Genomic DNA, 22421 nt, shown 5'->3' with positions numbered 1-22421 from the left:
GATACCGGCACTGTACACATCACACATTATACAATACAATATATAATAGTGCAGAACCGTCTGAAAAGAGATTAATTATACAGCTGTGATACCGGCACTGTACACATCACACATTATACAATACAATATATAATAGTGCAGAACCGCCTGAAAAGAGATTAATTATACAGCTGCGATACCAGCACTGTACACACCTCGCCCATCTGTCTATCCCTACTCACCCGCCTCCAAACAGGGCTCCAGCTTGTTGAAGTATTCAGGTGCAATGAGCTGCAGGAGAGTGTGAAATAAATTGCTATACGGAAGGCTGGAGAGGAGGACCAGGGACTGCAATTGTAAGAAACAGAGAGAAATGTAATCCTTACACGTGTGCTATATACTGTGTAATCTCACATACATATAACAGCTATATACTGCGTAATCTCACATACATATAACAGCTATATACTGTGTAATCTCACATACATATAACAGCTATATACTGTGTAATCTCACATACATATAACAGCTATATACTGTGTAATCTCACATACATATAGCAGCTATATACTGTGTAATCTCACATACATATAGCAGCTATATACTGTGTAATCTCACATACATATAACAGCTATATACTGTGTAATCTCACATACATATAACAGCTATATACTGTGTAATCTCACATACATATAGCAGCTATATACTGTGTAATCTCACATACATATAGCAGCTATATACTGTATAATCTCACATACATAACAGCTATATACTGTGTAATCTCACATACATATAACATAGAAACATAGATATTGACGGCAGATAAGAGCCATAGGCCCAGCAAGTCTGCCCGACCTTACCTAACAGTATAAACTTATCTAGTTCATAGATAGCCCTATGCTTGTCATATAACAGCTATATACTGTGTAATCTCACATACATATAACAGCTATATACTGTGTAATCTCACATACATATAACAGCTATATACTGTGTAATCTCACATACATATAGCAGCAATATACTGTGTAATCTCACATACATATAGCAGCAATATACTGTGTAATCTCACATACATATAACAGCTATATACTGTGTAATCTCACATACATATAGCAGCTATATACTGTGTAATCTCACATACATATAGCAGCTATATACTGTGTAATCTCACATACATATAGCAGCAATATACTGTGTAATCTCACATACATATAGCAGCTATATACTGTGTAATCTCACATACATATAGCAGCAATATACTGTGTAATCTCACATACATGTAGCCGCTATATACTGTGTAATCTCACATACATATGACAGCTATATACTGTATAATCTCACATACATATAGCAGCTATATACTGTGTAATCTCACATACATATGACAGCTATATACTGTATAATCTCACATACATATAACAGCTATATACTGTGTAATCTCACATACATATGACAGCTATATACTGTATAATCTCACATACATATAGCAGCTATATACTGTGTAATCTCACATACATATCACAGCTATATACTGTATAATCTCACATACATATAGCAGCTATATACTGTGTAATCTCACATACATATAACAGCTATATACTGTGTAATCTCACATACATATAGCAGCTATATACTGTGTAATCTCACATACATATGACAGCTATATACTGTATAATCTCACATACATATAGCAGCTATATACTGTGTAATCTCACATACATATAACAGCTATATACTGTGTAATCTCACATACATATGACAGCTATATACTGTATAATCTCACATACATATAGCAGCTATATACTGTGTAATCTCACATACATATAACAGCTATATACTGTGTAATCTCACATACATATAACAGCTATATACTGTATAATCGCACATACATATAACAGCTATATACTGTGTAATCTCACATACATATCACAGCTATATACTGTATAATCTCACATACATATAACAGCTATATACTGTGTAATCTCACATACATATAACAGCTATATACTGTGTAATCTCACATACATATAGCCGCTATATACTGTGTAATCTCACATACATATAGCAGCTATATACTGTGTAATCTCACATACATATAACAGCTATATACTGTGTAATCTCACATACATATAACAGCTATATACTGTGTAATCTCACATACATATAGCAGCTATATACTGTGTAATCTCACATACATATAACAGCTATATACTGTGTAATCTCACATACATATAACAGCTATATACTGTGTAATCTCACATACATATAACAGCTATATACTGTATAATCTCACATACATATAACAGCTATATACTGTGTAATCTCACATACATATAGCCGCTATATACTGTGTAATCTCACATACATATGACAGCTATATACTGTGTAATCTCACATACATATAACAGCTATATACTGTATAATCTCACATACATATAACAGCTATATACTGTGTAATCTCACATACATATAACAGCTATATACTGTGTAATCTCACATACATATGACAGCTATATACTGTGTAATCTCACATACATATAGCAGCTATATACTGTGTAATCTCACATACATATAGCAGCTATATACTGTGTAATCTCACATACATATGACAGCTATATACTGTGTAATCTCACATACATATAACAGCTATATACTGTATAATCTCACATACATATAGCAGCTATATACTGTGTAATCTCACATACATATAGCAGCTATATACTGTGTAATCTGACATACATATAGCAGCTATATACTGTGTAATCTGACATACATATAGCAGCTATATACTGTGTAATCTGACATACATATAGCAGCTATATACTGTGTAATCTGACATACATATAACAGCTATATACTGTGTAATCTCACATACATATAGCAGCTATATACTGTGTAATCTCACATACATATAGCAGCTATATACTGTATAATCTCACATACATATAGCAGCTATATACTGTGTAATCTCACATACATATAGCAGCTATATACTGTGTAATCTCACATACATATAGCAGCTATATACTGTGTAATCTCACATACATATAGCAGCTATATACTGTATAATCTCACATACATATAACAGCTATATACTGTGTAATCTCACATACATATAACAGCTATATACTGTGTAATCTCACATACATATAGCAGCTATATACTGTGTAATCTCACATACATATAACAGCTATATACTGTGTAATCTCACATACATATAACAGCTATATACTGTATAATCTCACATACATATAGCAGCTATATACTGTGTAATCTCACATACATATAGCAGCTATATACTGTGTAATCTCACATACATATAACAGCTATATACTGTGTAATCTCACATACATATAACAGCTATATACTGTATAATCTCACATACATATAGCAGCTATATACTGTGTAATCTCACATACATATAGCAGCTATATACTGTGTAATCTCACATACATATAACAGCTATATACTGTATAATCTCACATAAATATAGCAGCTATATACTGTGTAATCTCACATACATATAACAGCTATATACTGTGTAATCTCACATACATATAGCAGCTATATACTGTGTAATCTCACATACATATAGCAGCTATATACTGTGTAATCTCACATACATATGACAGCTATATACTGTGTAATCTCACATACATATAACAGCTATATACTGTGTAATCTCACATACATATAACAGCTATATACTGTGTAATCTCACATACATATAGCAGCTATATACTGTGTAATCTCACATACATATAACAGCTATATACTGTGTAATCTCACATACATATAGCAGCTATATACTGTGTAATCTCACATACATATAGCAGCTATATACTGTGTAATCTCACATACATATAACAGCTATATACTGTGTATCTCACATACATATACAGCTATATACTGTGTAATCTCACATACATATAACAGCTATATACTGTGTAATCTCAACATACATATAGCAGCTATATACTGTGTAATCTCACATACATATAGCAGCTATATACTGTGTAATCTCACATACATATAACAGCTATATACTGTGTAATCTCACATACATATAGCAGCTATATACTGTATAATCTCACATACATATAACAGCTATATACTGTGTAATCTCACATACATATAGCAGCTATATACTGTGTAATCTCACATACATATAGCAGCTATATACTGTGTAATCTCACATACATATAGCAGCTATATACTGTGTAATCTCACATACATATAGCAGCTATATACTGTATAATCTCACATACATATAACAGCTATATACTGTGTAATCTCACATACATGTAGCAGCTATATACTGTGTAATCTCACATACATATAACAGCTATATACTGTATAATCTCACATACATATAGCAGCTATATACTGTGTAATCTCACATACATATAGCAGCAATATACTGTGTAATCTCACATACATATAACAGCTATATACTGTGTAATCTCACATACATATAGCAGCTATATACTGTGTAATCTCACATACATATAGCAGCTATATACTGTGTAATCTCACATACATATAGCAGCTATATACTGTGTAATCTCACATACATATAGCAGCTATATACTGTGTAATCTCACATACATATAGCAGCAATATACTGTGTAATCTCACATACATATAACAGCTATATACTGTATAATCTCACATACATATAACAGCTATATACTGTGTAATCTCACATACATATAACAGCTATATACTGTGTAATCTCACATACATATAACAGCTACATACTGTGTAATCTCACATACATATAGCAGCTATATACTGTGTAATCTCACATACATATAGCAGCTATATACTGTGTAATCTCACATACATATAACAGCTATATACTGTGTAATCTCACATACATATAGCAGCTATATACTGTGTAATCTCACATACATATAACAGCTATATACTGTGTAATCTCACATACATATAGCAGCTATATACTGTGTAATCTCACATACATATAACAGCTATATACTGTGTAATCTCACATACATATAACAGCTATATACTGTGTAATCTCACATACATATAACAGCTATATACTGTGTAATCTCACATACATATAACAGCTATATACTGTGTAATCTCACATACATATAACAGCTATATACTGTGTAATCTCACATACATATAGCAGCTATATACTGTGTAATCTCACATACATATAGCAGCTATATACTGTGTAATCTCACATACATATAACAGCTATATACTGTGTAATCTCACATACATATAACAGCTATATACTGTGTAATCTCACATACATATAACAGCTATATACTGTGTAATCTCACATACATATAACAGCTATATACTGTGTAATCTCACATACATATAGCAGCTATATACTGTATAATCTCACATACATATAGCAGCTATATACTGTGTAATCTCACATACATATAACAGCTATATACTGTGTAATCTCACATACATATAGCAGCAATATACTGTGTAATCTCACATACATATAGCAGCTATATACTGTGTAATCTCACATACATATAGCAGCTATATACTGTGTAATCTCACATACATATAGCAGCAATATACTGTGTAATCTCACATACATATAGCAGCTATATACTGTGTAATCTCACATACATATAGCAGCTATATACTGTGTAATCTCACATACATATAGCAGCTATATACTGTGTAATCTCACATACATATGACAGCTATATACTGTGTAATCTCACATACATATAACAGCTATATACTGTGTAATCTCACATACATATAACAGCTATATACTGTGTAATCTCACATACATATAGCAGCTATATACTGTGTAATCTCACATACATATAGCAGCTATATACTGTGTAATCTCACATACATATAGCAGCTATATACTGTGTAATCTCACATACATATAGCAGCTATATACTGTATAATCTCACATACATAACAGCTATATACTGTGTAATCTCACATACATATAGCAGCTATATACTGTGTAATCTCACATACATATAGCAGCTATATACTGTGTAATCTCACATACATATAGCAGCTATATACTGTGTAATCTCACATACATATAGCAGCTATATACTGTATAATCTCACATACATATAACAGCTATATACTGTGTAATCTCACATACATATAGCAGCTATATACTGTGTAATCTCACATACATATAGCAGCTATATACTGTGTAATCTCACATACATATAGCAGCTATATACTGTATAATCTCACATACATATACGCAGCTATATACTGTGTAATCTCACATACATATAGCAGCTATATACTGTGTAGTCTCACATACATATAGCAGCTATATACTGTGTAATCCCTCACATACATATAGCAGCCTATATACTGTGTAATCTCACATACATATAGCAGCTCTATACTGTGTCAATCTCACTACATATAGCAGCTATATACTGTGTAAATCTCACATACATATAACAGCTATATACTGTGTAATCCCTCACATACATATAGCAGCTATATACTGTGTAACTCTCACATACATATAGCAGCTATATACTGTGTAATCTCACATACATATAACAGCTATATACTGTGTAATCTCACATACATATAACAGCTATATACTGTGTAATCTCACATACATATAGCAGCTATATACTGTGTAATCTCACTACATATACAGCTATATACGTGTAATCCTCACATACATATAACAGCTATATACTGTGTAATCTCACATACATATAACAGCTATATACTGTGTAATCTCACATACATATAGCAGCTATATACTGTATAATCTCACATACATATAGCAGCTATATACTGTGTAATCTCACATACATATAGCAGCAATATACTGTGTAATCTCACATACATATATCAGCAATTTACTGTGTAATCTCACATACATATAGCAGCTATATACTGTGTAATCTCACATACATATAACAGCTATATACTGTGTAATCTCACATACATATAGCAGCTATATACTGTGTAATCTCACATACATATAGCAGCTATATACTGTGTAATCTCACATACATATAGCAGCTATATACTGTGTAATCTCACATACATATAGCAGCTATATACTGTGTAATCTCACATACATATAACAGCTATATACTGTGTAATCTCACATACATATAGCAGCAATATTCTGTGTAATCTCACATACATATAACAGCTATATACTGTGTAATCTCACATACATATAACAGCTATATACTGTATAATCTCACATACATATAGCAGCTATATACTGTGTAATCTCACATACATATAGCAGCTATATACTGTGTAATCTCACATACATATAGCAGCTATATACTGTGTAATCTCACATACATATAGCAGCTATATACTGTGTAATCTCACATACATATAGCAGCTATATACTGTGTAATCTCACATACATATGCAGCTATATACTGTGTAATCTCACATACATATAACAGCTATATACTGTGTAATCTCACATACATATAGCAGCTATATACTGTGTAATCTCACATACATATAGCAGCTATATACTGTGTATAATCTTCACATACATATGACAGCTATATACTGTGTAATCTCACATACATATAGCAGCTATATACTGTGTAATCTCACATACATATAGACAGCTATATACTGTGTAATCTCACATACATATAACAGCTATATACTGTGTAATCTCTCATACATATAGCAGCTATATACTGTGTAATCTCACATACATATAGCAGCTATATACTGTAGTAATCTCACATACATATAGCAGCTATATACTGTGTAATCTCACATACATATAGCAGCTATATACTGTGTAATCTCACATACATATAGCAGCTATATACTGTGTAATCTCACATACATATAACAGCTATATACTGTGTAATCTCACATACATATAGCAGCTATATACTGTGTAATCTCACATACATATAGCAGCTATATACTGTGTAATCTCACATACATATAACAGCTATATACTGTGTAATCTCACATACATATAGCAGCTATATACTGTGTAATCTCACATACATATAGCAGCTATATACTGTGTAATCTCACATACATATAGCAGCTATATACTGTGTAATCTCACATACATATAGCAGCTATATACTGTGTAATCTCACATACATATAGCAGCTATATACTGTGTAATCTCACATACATATAAGCAGCTATATACTGTGTAATCTCACATACATATAGCAGCTATATACTGTGTAATCTCACATACATATACAGCTATATACTGTGTAATCTCACATACATATGACAGCTATATACTGTGTAATCTCACATACATATAACAGCTATATACTGTGTAATCTCACATACATATAACAGCTATATACTGTGTAATCTCACATACATATAGCAGCTATATACTGTGTAATCTCACATACATATAACAGCTATATACTGTGTAATCTCACATACATATAGCAGCTATATACTGTGTAATCTCACATACATATAACAGCTATATACTGTATAATCTCACATACATATGACAGCTATATACTGTGTAATCTCACATACATATGACAGCTATATACTGTGTAATCTCACATACATATAACAGCTATATACTGTGTAATCTCACATACATATAACAGCTATATACTGTGTAATCTCACATACATATAGCAGCTATATACTGTGTAATCTCACATACATATGACAGCTATATACTGTGTAATCTCACATACATATAACAGCTATATACTGTGTAATCTCACATACATATAGCAGCTATATACTGTGTAATCTCACATACATATAGCAGCTATATACTGTGTAATCTCACATACATATAACAGCTATATACTGTGTAATCTCACATACATATATCAGCAATATACTGTGTAATCTCACATACATATAGCAGCTATATACTGTGTAATCTCACATACATATAACAGCTATATACTGTGTATTCTACATACATATAGCAGCTATATACTGTGTAATCTCACATACATATAGCAGCTATATACTGTGTAATCTCACATACATATAGCAGCTATATACTGTATAATCTCACATACATATAACAGCTATATACTGTGTAATCTCACATACATATAACAGCTATATACTGTGTAATCTCACATACATATAGCAGCTATATACTGTGTAATCTCACATACATATAGCAGCTATATACTGTATAATCTCACATACATATAGCAGCAATATACTGTGTAATCTCACATACATATAACAGCTATATACTGTATAATCTCACATACATATAGCAGCTATATACTGTGTAATCTCACATACATATAACAGCTATATACTGTGTAATCTCACATACATATAGCAGCAATATACTGTGTAATCTCACATACATATAGCAGCAATATACTGTGTAATCTCACATACATATAGCAGCTATATACTGTATAATCTCACATACATATAGCAGCAATATACTGTGTAATCTCACATACATATAGCAGCAATATACTGTGTAATCTCACATACATATAACAGCTATATACTGTATAATCTCACATACATATGACAGCTATATACTGTGTAATCTCACATACATATAACAGCTATATACTGTGTAATCTCACATACATATAGCAGCAATATACTGTGTAGTCTCACATACATATAGCAGCAATATACTGTGTAGTCTCACATACATATAACAGCTACATACTGTGTAATCTCACATACATATAACAGCTATATACTGTGTAATCTCACATACATATAACAGCTATATACTGTGTAATCTCACATACATATAGCAGCTATATACTGTGTAATCTCACATACATATAACAGCTACATACTGTGTAATCTCACATACATATAACAGCTATATACTGTGTAATCGCACATACATATAGCAGCTATATACTGTGTAGTCTCACATACATATAACAGCTATATACTGTGTAATCTCACATACATATAGCAGCTATATACTGTGTAATCTCACATACATATAGCTGCTATATACTGTGTAATCTCACATACATATAGCAGCTATATACTGTGTAATCTCACATACATATAGCAGCTATATACTGTATAATCTCACATACATATAGCAGCTATATACTGTATAATCTCACATACATATAGCAGCTATATACTGTGTAATCTCACATACATATAACAGCTATATACTGTGTAATCTCACATACATATAGCAGCTATATACTGTGTAGTCTCACATACATATAACAGCTATATACTGTGTAATCTCACATACATATAGCAGCTATATACTGTATAATCTCACATACATATAGCCGCTATATACTGTGTAATCTCACATACATATGACAGCTATATACTGTGTAATCTGACATACATATAGCAGCTATATACTGTGTAATCTCACATACATATAACAGCTATATACTGTGTAATCTCACATACATATAACAGCTATATACTGTGTAATCTCACATACATATAGCAGCTATATACTGTATAATCTCACATACATATAGCAGCAATATACTGTGTAATCTCACATACATATAACAGCTATATACTGTGTAATCTCACATACATATAGCAGCAATATACTGTGTAATCTCACATACATATAACAGCTATATACTGTGTAATCTCACATACATATAGCAGCTATATACTGTGTAATCTCACATACATATAGCAGCAATATACTGTGTAATCTCACATACATATAACAGCTATATACTGTGTAATCTCACATACATGTAGCAGCTATATACTGTGTAATCTCACATACATATAGCCGCTATATACTGTGTAATCTCACATACATATAGCCGCTATATACTGTGTAATCTCACATACATATGACAGCTATATACTGTGTAATCTCTCATACATATAACAGCTATATACTGTGTAATCTCACATACATATAGCCGCTATATACTGTGTAATCTCACATACATATAGCCGCTATATACTGTGTAATCTCACATACATATGACAGCTATAAACTGTGTAATCTCACATACATATAACAGCTATATACTGTGTAATCTCACATACATATAACAGCTATATACTGTGTAGTCTCACATACATATAACAGCTATATACTGTGTAATCTCACATACATATAGCACCTATATACTGTGTAATCTCACATACATATAGCAGCTATATACTGTGTAATCTCACATACATAAAGCAGCTATATACTGTGTAATCTCACATACATATAACAGCTATATACTGTGTAATCTCACATACATATAACAGCTATATACTGTGTAATCTCACATACATATAACAGCTATATACTGTGTAATCTCCAATACATATAACAGCTATATACTGTGTAATCTCACATAATTATAGCAGCTATATACTGTGTAATCTCACATACATATAACAGCTATATACTGTGTAATCTCACATACATATGACAGCTATATACTGTATAATCTCACCTACATATAGCAGCTATATACTGTGTAATCTCACACTACATATAGCAGCTATATACTGTATATTCTCACATACATATAGCAGCTATATACTGTGTAATCTCACATACATATAGCAGCTATATACTGTATAATCTCACATACCTATGAACAGCTATATACTGTGTAATCTCACATACATATAACAGCTATATACTGTATAATCTCACATACATATAGCAGCTATATACTGTGTAATCTCACATACATATAGCAGCTATATACTGTATAATCTCACATACATATAGCAGCTATATACTGTGTAATCTCACATACATATAGCAGCTATATACTGTGTAATCTCACATACATATAGCAGCAATATACTGTGTAATCTCACATACATATATCAGCAATTTACTGTGTAATCTCACATACATATAACAGCTATATACTGTGTAATCTCACATACATATAGCAGCTATATACTGTGTAATGTCATATACATATAGCAGCTATATACTGTGTAATCTCACATACATATAGCAGCTATATACTGTGTAATCTCACATACATATAGCAGCAATATACTGTGTAATCTCACATACATATAGCAGCTATATACTGTGTAATCTCACATACATATAGCAGCTATATACTGTGTAATCTCACATACATATAGCAGCTATATACTGTGTAATCTCACATACATATAGCAGCTATATACTGTGTAATCTCACATACATATAGCAGCTATATACTGTATAATCTCACATACATATAGCAGCTATATACTGTATAATCTCACATACATATAGCAGCTATATACTGTGTAATGTCACATACATATAGCAGCTATATACTGTGTAATCTCACATACATATAACAGCTATATACTGTGTAATCTCACATACATATAGCAGCTATATACTGTGTAATCTCACATACATATAACAGCTATATACTGTATAATCTCACATACATATAGCAGCTATATACTGTGTAGTCTCACATACATATAGCAGCTATATACTGTGTAATCTCACATACATATAGCAGCTATATACTGTGTAATCTCACATACATATAGCAGCTATATACTGTGTAATCTCACATACATATAGCAGCTATATACTGTGTAATCTCACATACATATAGCAGCTATATACTGTGTAATCTCACATACATATAGCAGCTATATACTGTGTAATCTCACCATACATACTAGCAGCTATATACAGTGTAGTCTCAAATACATATAGCAGCTATATACTCGTGTAATCACACATACATATAACAGCTATATACTGTGTAATCTCACATACATATAGCAGCTATATACTCTGAAATCTCACATACATATAGCAGCTATATACTGTGTAATCTCACATCCATATAACAGCTATACTACTGTGTAATCTCACATACATATAGCGCTATATACTGTGTAATCTCACATACATATAGCAGCTATATACTGATGTAATCTCACATACATATAACAGCAATATACTGTGTAATCTCACATACATATAACAGCTATATACTGTGTAATCTCACATACATATATGCAGCTATATACTGTGTAATCTCACATACATATAGCAGCTATATACTGTGTAATCTCACATACATATAGCAGCTATATACTGTGTAATCTCACATACATATAGCAGCTCATATACTGTGTAAATCTCACATACCATCTAGCAGCTATATACTGTGTAATCTCACATACTATAGCAGCTATATACTGTATAATCTCACATACATATAGCAGCTATATACTGTGTAATCTCACATACATATAACAGCTATATACTGTGTAATCTCACATACATATAGCAGCTATATACTGTGTAATCTCACATACATATAGCAGCTATATACTGTATAATCTCACATACATATAGCAGCTATATACTGTGTAATCTCACATACATATAGCAGCTATATACTGTATAATCTCACATACATATAGCAGCTATATACTGTGTAATCTCACATACATATAACAGCTATATACTGTGTAATCTCACATACATATAGCAGCAATATACTGTGTAATCTCACATACATATAACAGCTATATACTGTGTAATCTCACATACATATAGCAGCTATATACTGTGTAATCTCACATACATATAGCAGCTATATACTGTGTAATCTCACATACATATAACAGCTATATACTGTGTAATGTCACATACATATGACAGCTATATACTGTGTAATCTCACATACATATAACAGCTATATACTGTGTAATCTCACATACATATAGCAGCTATATACTGTGTAATCTCACATACATATAACAGCTATATACTGTGTAATCTCACATACATATAACAGCTATATACTGTGTAATCTCACATACATATAGCAGCTATATACTGTGTAATCTCACATACATATAACAGCTATATACCTGTGTAATCTCACATACATATAGCAGCCTATATACTGTGTAATCTCACATACATATAGCAGCCTATATACTGTGTAATCTCACAATACATGTTATTCACCAGCAGCAACTATATGACTGTGCTAATCTCACATACATATAGCCCAGCTATATACTGTGTAATCTCACATACATATAGCAGCCTATATACCTGTGTAATCATCACATACATATAACAGCTATATTACTGCTGTAATCTCACTTACATATAGCAGCACTATATACTGTGTAATCTCACATACAATATAACAGCTATATAACTGTGTAAATCTATCATACATATAACAGCTATATACTGTGTAATCTCACATACATTATAACAGCTATATACTGTGTAATCTCACATACATATAACAGCTATATACTGTGTAATCTCACATACATATAACAGCTATATACTGTGTAATCTCACATACATATAACAGCTATATACTGTGTAATCTCACATACATATAACAGCTATATACTGTATAATCTCACATACATATAACAGCTATATACTGTGTAATCTCACATACATATAGCAGCAATATACTGTGTAATCTCACATACATATAGCAGCTATATACTGTGTAATCTCACATACATATAGCAGCAATATACTGTGTAATCTCACATACATATAACAGCTATATACTGTATAATCTCACATACATATAACAGCTATATACTGTGTAATCTCACATACATATGACAGCTATATACTGTGTAATCTCACATACATATAACAGCTATATACTGTGTAATCTCACATACATATAGCAGCTATATACTGTGTAATCTCACATACATATAGCAGCTATATACTGTGTAATCTCACATACATATAGCAGCTATATACTGTGTAATCTCACATACATATAACAGCTATATACTGTGTAATCTCACATACATATAGCAGCAATATACTGTGTAATCTCACATACATATAACAGCTATATACTGTGTAATCTCACATACATATAGCAGCTATATACTGTGTAATCTCACATACATATAGCAGCTATATACTGTGTAATCTCACATACATATAACAGCTATATACTGTGTAATCTCACATACATATAACAGCTATATACTGTGTAATCTCTCATACATATAGCAGCTATATACTGTGTAATCTCACATACATATAACAGCTATATACTGTGTAATCTCACATACATATAGCAGCTATATACTGTGTAATCTCACATACATATAACAGCTATATACTGTGTAATCTCACATACATATAACAGCTATATACTGTGTAATCTCACATACATAACAGCTATATACTGTGTAATCTCACATACATATAACAGCTATATACTGTGTAATCTCACATACATATAGCAGCTATATACTGTGTAATCTCACATACATATAGCAGCTATATACTGTGTAATCTCACATACATATAACAGCTATATACTGTGTAATCTCACATACATATAACAGCTATATACTGTGTAATCTCACATACATATAGCAGCTATATACTGTATAATCTCACATACATATAGCAGCAATATACTGTGTAATCTCACATACATATAGCAGCTATATACTGTGTAATCTCACCATACATATAACAGATATATACTGTGTAATCTCACATACATTAGACAGCTATATACTGTGTAATCTCACCTACATATAGACAGCTATATACTGTGTAATCTCACATACATATAGCAGCTATATACTGTGTAATCTCACATACATATAGCAGCTATATACTGTGTAATCTCACATACATATAGCAGCTATATACTGTGTAATCTCACATACATATGACAGCTATATACTGTGTAATCTCACATACATATAACAGCTATATACTGTATAATCTCACATACATATGACAGCTATATACTGTGTAATCTCACATACATATAGCAGCTATATACTGTGTAATCTCACATACATATAACAGCTATATACTGTGTAATCTCACACTACATATGACAGCTATATACTGTACTAATCTCACATACATATGACAGCTATACTACTGTGTAATCTCACATACATATAGCCGACTATATACTGTGTAATCTCACATACATATAACAGCTATATACTGTGTAATCTCACATACATATAACAGCTATATACTGTGTAATCTCATATACATATAACAGCTATATACTGTGTAATCTCACATACATGTAGCCGCTATATACTGTGTAATCTCACGTACATATAACAGCTATATACTAGTGTAATCTCAATACATATGGACAGCTATATTACTGTGTAATCTCACATACCATATAGCAGCTCATATACTGTGTAATCTCACATACATATAGCAGCTATATACTGTGTAATCTCACATACATATAAGCAGCTATATACTGTGTAATCTCACATACATATAACAGCTATATACTGTGTAATCTCACATACATATGACCAGCTATATACTCTGTAATCTCACATACATATGACAGCTAATATACCTGTAATAATCTCACATACCTACTGACAGCTATATACTGTGTAATCTCACATACATATAGCAGCTATATACTGTGTAATCTCACATACATATAGCAGCTATATACTGTGTAATCTCACATACATATAGCAGCTATATACTGTGTAATCTCACATACATATAAACAGCTATATACTGTGTAATCTCATATACATATAACAGCTATATACTGTGTAATCTCACATACATATAACAGCTATATACTGTGTAATCTCACATACATATAACAGCTATATACTGTGTAATCTCACATACATATAACAGCTATATACTGTGTAATCTCACTAACATATAACAGCTATATACTGTGTAATCTCACATACATATAACAGCTATATACTGTGTAATCTCACATACATATAGCAGCTATATACTGTGTAATCTCACATACATATAACAGCTATATACTGTGTAGTCTCACATACATATGACAGCTATATACTGTGTAATCTCACATACATATGACAGCTATATACTGTGTAATCTCACATACATATAACAGCTATATACTGTATAATCTCACATACATATAGACAGCTATATACTGTGTAATCTCACATACATATAGCAGCTATATACTGTGTAATCTCACATACATATGACAGCTATATACTGTGTAATCTCATATACATATAACAGCTATATACTGTGTAATCTCACATACATATAGCCGCTATATACTGTGTAATCTCACATACATATAACAGCTATATACTGTTGTAATCTCACATACATATGACAGCTATATACTGTGTAATCTCACATACATATAGCAGCCTATATACTGTGTAATCTCACATACATATAACAGCTATATACTGTGTAATCTCACATACATATAACAGCTATATACTGTGTAATCTCACATACATATAACAGCTATATACTGTGTAATCTCACATACATATGCAGCTATATACTGTGTAATCTCACATACATATAACAGCTATATACTGTGTAATCTCATATACATATAACAGCTATATACTGTGTAATCTCACATACATATAACAGCTATATACTGTGTAATCTCACATACATATAACAGCTATATACTGTGTAATCTCACATACATATGACAGCTATATACTGTATAATCTCACATACATATGACAGCTATATACTGTGTAATCTCACATACATATAACAGCTATATACTGTGTAATCTCATATACATATAACAGCTATATACTGTGTAATCTCACATACATATAACAGCTATATACTGTGTAATCTCACATACATATAACAGCTATATACTGTATAATCTCACATACATATAGCAGCTATATACTGTGTAATCTCACATACATATAGCAGCTATATACTGTGTAATCTCACATACATATAACAGCTATATACTGTGTAATCTCACATACATATAACAGCTATATACTGTGTAATCTCACATACATATAGCAGCTATATACTGTGTAATCTCACATACATATAGCAGCTATATACTGTGTTATCTACATACATATTACGCTATATACTGTGTAATGTCAATACATATGAGCTATTACTGTGTATATCTCACATACATATGACAGCTATATACTGTGTAATCTCACATACATATAGCAGCTATATACTGTGTAATTCACATAATAAAGTATTCTGTGTAAATTACATAGAACGCTTACAGCTATATTACTGTGTAATCTCACATACATATAGCAGCTATATACTGTGTATCTATATAAATATAACAGCTATATACTGTGTAATCTCACAGTACAATATAGCAGCTATATACTGTGTAATCTCACATACATATAACTGCAATAATACTGTGTAATCTCACATACATATAGCAGCACTATATACTTGTGTAGATCTCACATACATATAGCAGCTATATACTGTGTAATCTCACACATACATATGCAGCTATATACTGTGTAATCTCACATACATATAACAGCTATATACTGTGTAATCTCACATACATATGAACAGCTATATACTGTGTAATCTCACATACATATAGCAGCTATATACTGTGTAATCTCACATACATATAGCAGCTATATACTGTGTAATCTCACATACATATAACAGCTATATACTGTGTAATCTCACATACATATAGCAGCAATATACTGTGTAATCTCACATACATATAACAGCTATATACTGTGTAATCTCACATACATATAGCAGCTATATACTGTGTAATCTCACATACATATAGCAGCTATATACTGTGTAATCTCACATACATATAACAGCTATATACTGTGTAATCTCACATACATATAACAGCTATATACTGTGTAATCTCTCATACATATAGCAGCTATATACTGTGTAATCTCACATACATATAACAGCTATATACTGTGTAATCTCACATACATATAGCAGCTATATACTGTGTAATCTCACATACATATAACAGCTATATACTGTGTAATCTCACATACATATAACAGCTATATACTGTGTAATCTCACATACATAACAGCTATATACTGTGTAATCTCACATACATATAACAGCTATATACTGTGTAATCTCACATACATATAGCAGCTATATACTGTGTAATCTCACATACATATAGCAGCTATATACTGTGTAATCTCACATACATATAACAGCTATATACTGTGTAATCTCACATACATATAACAGCTATATACTGTGTAATCTCACATACATATAGCAGCTATATACTGTGTAATCTCACATACATATAGCAGCTATATACTGTGTAATCTCACATACATATAGCAGCTATATACTGTGTAATCTCACATACATATAGCAGCTATATACTGTGTAATCTCACATACATATAGCAGCTATATACTGTGTAATCTCACATACATATGACAGCTATATACTGTGTAATCTCACATACATATAGCAGCTATATACTGTGTAATCTCACATACATATAACAGCTATATACTGTGTAATCTCACATACATATAGCAGCTATATACTGTGTAATCTCACATACATATAGCAGCTATATACTGTGTAATCTCACATACATATAACAGCTATATACTGTATAATCTCACATACATATGACAGCTATATACTGTGTAATCTCACATACATATAACAGCTATATACTGTGTAATCTCACATACATATAACAGCTATATACTGTGTAATCTCACATACATATGACAGCTATATACTGTATAATCTCACATACATATAGCAGCTATATACTGTGTAATCTCACATACATATAGCAGCTATATACTGTGTAATCTCACATACATATAACAGCTATATACTGTGTAATCTCACATACATATAACAGCTATATACTGTGTAATCTCATATACATATAACAGCTATATACTGTGTAATCTCACATACATGTAGCCGCTATATACTGTGTAATCTCACGTACATATAACAGCTATATACTGTGTAATCTCAAATACATATGACAGCTATATACTGTGTAATCTCACATACATATAGCAGCTATATACTGTGTAATCTCACATACATATAGCAGCTATATACTGTGTAATCTCACATACATATAGCAGCTATATACTGTATAATCTCACATACATATAGCAGCTATATACTGTGTAATCTCACATACATATAACAGCTATATACTGTGTAATCTCACATACATATGACAGCTATATACTGTGTAATCTCACATACATATAACAGCTATATACTGTGTAATCTCACATACATATAGCAGCTATATACTGTGTAATCTCACATACATATAGCAGCTATATACTGTGTAATCTCACATACATATAGCAGCTATATACTGTGTAATCTCACATACATATAGCAGCTATATACTGTGTAATCTCACATACATATAGCAGCTATATACTGTATAATCTCACATACATATAGCAGCTATATACTGTGTAATCTCACATACATATAACAGCTATATACTGTGTAATCTCACATACATATAGCAGCAATATACTGTGTAATCTCACATACATATAACAGCTATATACTGTGTAATCTCACATACATATGACAGCTATATACTGTGTAATCTCACATACATATAGCAGCTATATACTGTGTAATCTCACATACATATAACAGCTATATACTGTGTAATCTCACATACATATAACAGCTATATACTGTGTAATCTCACATACATATAACAGCTATATACTGTGTAATCTCACATACATATGACAGCTATATACTCTGTAATCTCACATACATATGACAGCTATATACTGTATAATCTCACATACATATGACAGCTATATACTGTGTAATCTCACATACATATAGCAGCTATATACTGTGTAATCTCACATACATATAGCAGCTATATACTGTGTAATCTCACATACATATAGCAGCTATATACTGTGTAATCTCACATACATATAACAGCTATATACTGTGTAATCTCATATACATATAACAGCTATATACTGTGTAATCTCACATACATATAACAGCTATATACTGTGTAATCTCACATACATATAACAGCTATATACTGTGTAATCTCACATACATATAACAGCTATATACTGTGTAATCTCACCATACATATAACAGCTATATACTGTGTAATCTCACATACATATAACAGCTATATACTGTGTAATCTCACATACATATGACAGCTATATACTGTGTAATCTCACATACATATAACAGCTATATACTGTGTAATCTCATATACATATAACAGCTATATACTGTGTAATCTCACATACATATAACAGCTATATACTGTGTAATCTCACATACATATAACAGCTATATACTGTGTAATCTCACATACATATGACAGCTATATACTGTATAATCTCACATACATATGACAGCTATATACTGTGTAATCTCAAATACATATGACAGCTATATACTGTGTAATCTCACATACATATAGCAGCTATATACTGTATAATCTCACATACATATAGCAGCTATATACTGTGTAATCTCACATACATATAGCAGCTATATACTGTATAATCTCACATACATATAGCAGCTATATACTGTGTAATCTCACATACATATAACAGCTATATACTGTGTAATCTCACATACATATAGCAGCAATATACTGTGTAATCTCACATACATATAACAGCTATATACTGTGTAATCTCACATACATATAGCAGCTATATACTGTGTAATCTCAAATACATATGACAGCTATATACTGTGTAATCTCACATACATATAGCAGCTATATACTGTATAATCTCACATACATATAGCAGCTATATACTGTGTAATCTCACATACATATAGCAGCTATATACTGTATAATCTCACATACATATAGCAGCTATATACTGTGTAATCTCACATACATATAACAGCTATATACTGTGTAATCTCATATACATATAACAGCTATATACTGTGTAATCTCACATACATATAACAGCTATATACTGTGTAATCTCACATACATATAACAGCTATATACTGTATAATCTCACATACATATAGCAGCTATATACTGTGTAATCTCACATACATATAGCAGCTATATACTGTGTAATCTCACATACATATAACAGCTATATACTGTGTAATCTCACATACATATAGCAGCTATATACTGTATAATCTCACATACATATAGCAGCTATATACTGTGTAATCTCACATACATATAGCAGCTATATACTGTGTAATCTCACATACATATAGCAGCTATATACTGTGTAATCTCACATACATATAGCAGCTATATACTGTGTAATCTCACATACATATAACAGCTATATACTGTGTAATCTCACATACATATAGCAGCAATATACTGTGTAATCTCACATACATATAACAGCTATATACTGTGTAATCTCACATACATATAGCAGCTATATACTGTGTAATCTCACATACATATAGCAGCTATATACTGTGTAATCTCACATACATATAGCAGCTATATACTGTATAATCTCACATACATATAGCAGCTATATACTGTGTAATCTCACATACATATAGCAGCTATATACTGTATAATCTCACATACATATAGCAGCTATATACTGTGTAATCTCACATACATATAACAGCTATATACTGTGTAATCTCACATACATATAGCAGCAATATACTGTGTAAT

At 31.3% G+C, this 22421-nt stretch overlaps 1 protein-coding gene across 1 annotated transcript in view; it reads right to left on the bottom strand.

Moving 5' to 3' along the window:
• LOC128662718 (protein DENND6B-like) overlaps positions 1–22421 on the bottom strand; it is a 574365-nt gene that overhangs the window by 476637 nt on the left and 75307 nt on the right. Inside the window, exon 6 of the mRNA XM_053716624.1 lies at positions 222–327. Coding sequence (XP_053572599.1) covers positions 222–327 — 106 coding nt within the window. The remainder of the gene's footprint in view (positions 1–221; positions 328–22421) is intronic.

Source organism: Bombina bombina, chromosome 6, assembly GCF_027579735.1.
Source record: "Bombina bombina isolate aBomBom1 chromosome 6, aBomBom1.pri, whole genome shotgun sequence".
Taxonomy (NCBI): Eukaryota; Metazoa; Chordata; class Amphibia; order Anura; family Bombinatoridae; genus Bombina; species Bombina bombina.
This window is presented reverse-complemented; position numbering and strand designations above follow the sequence as displayed.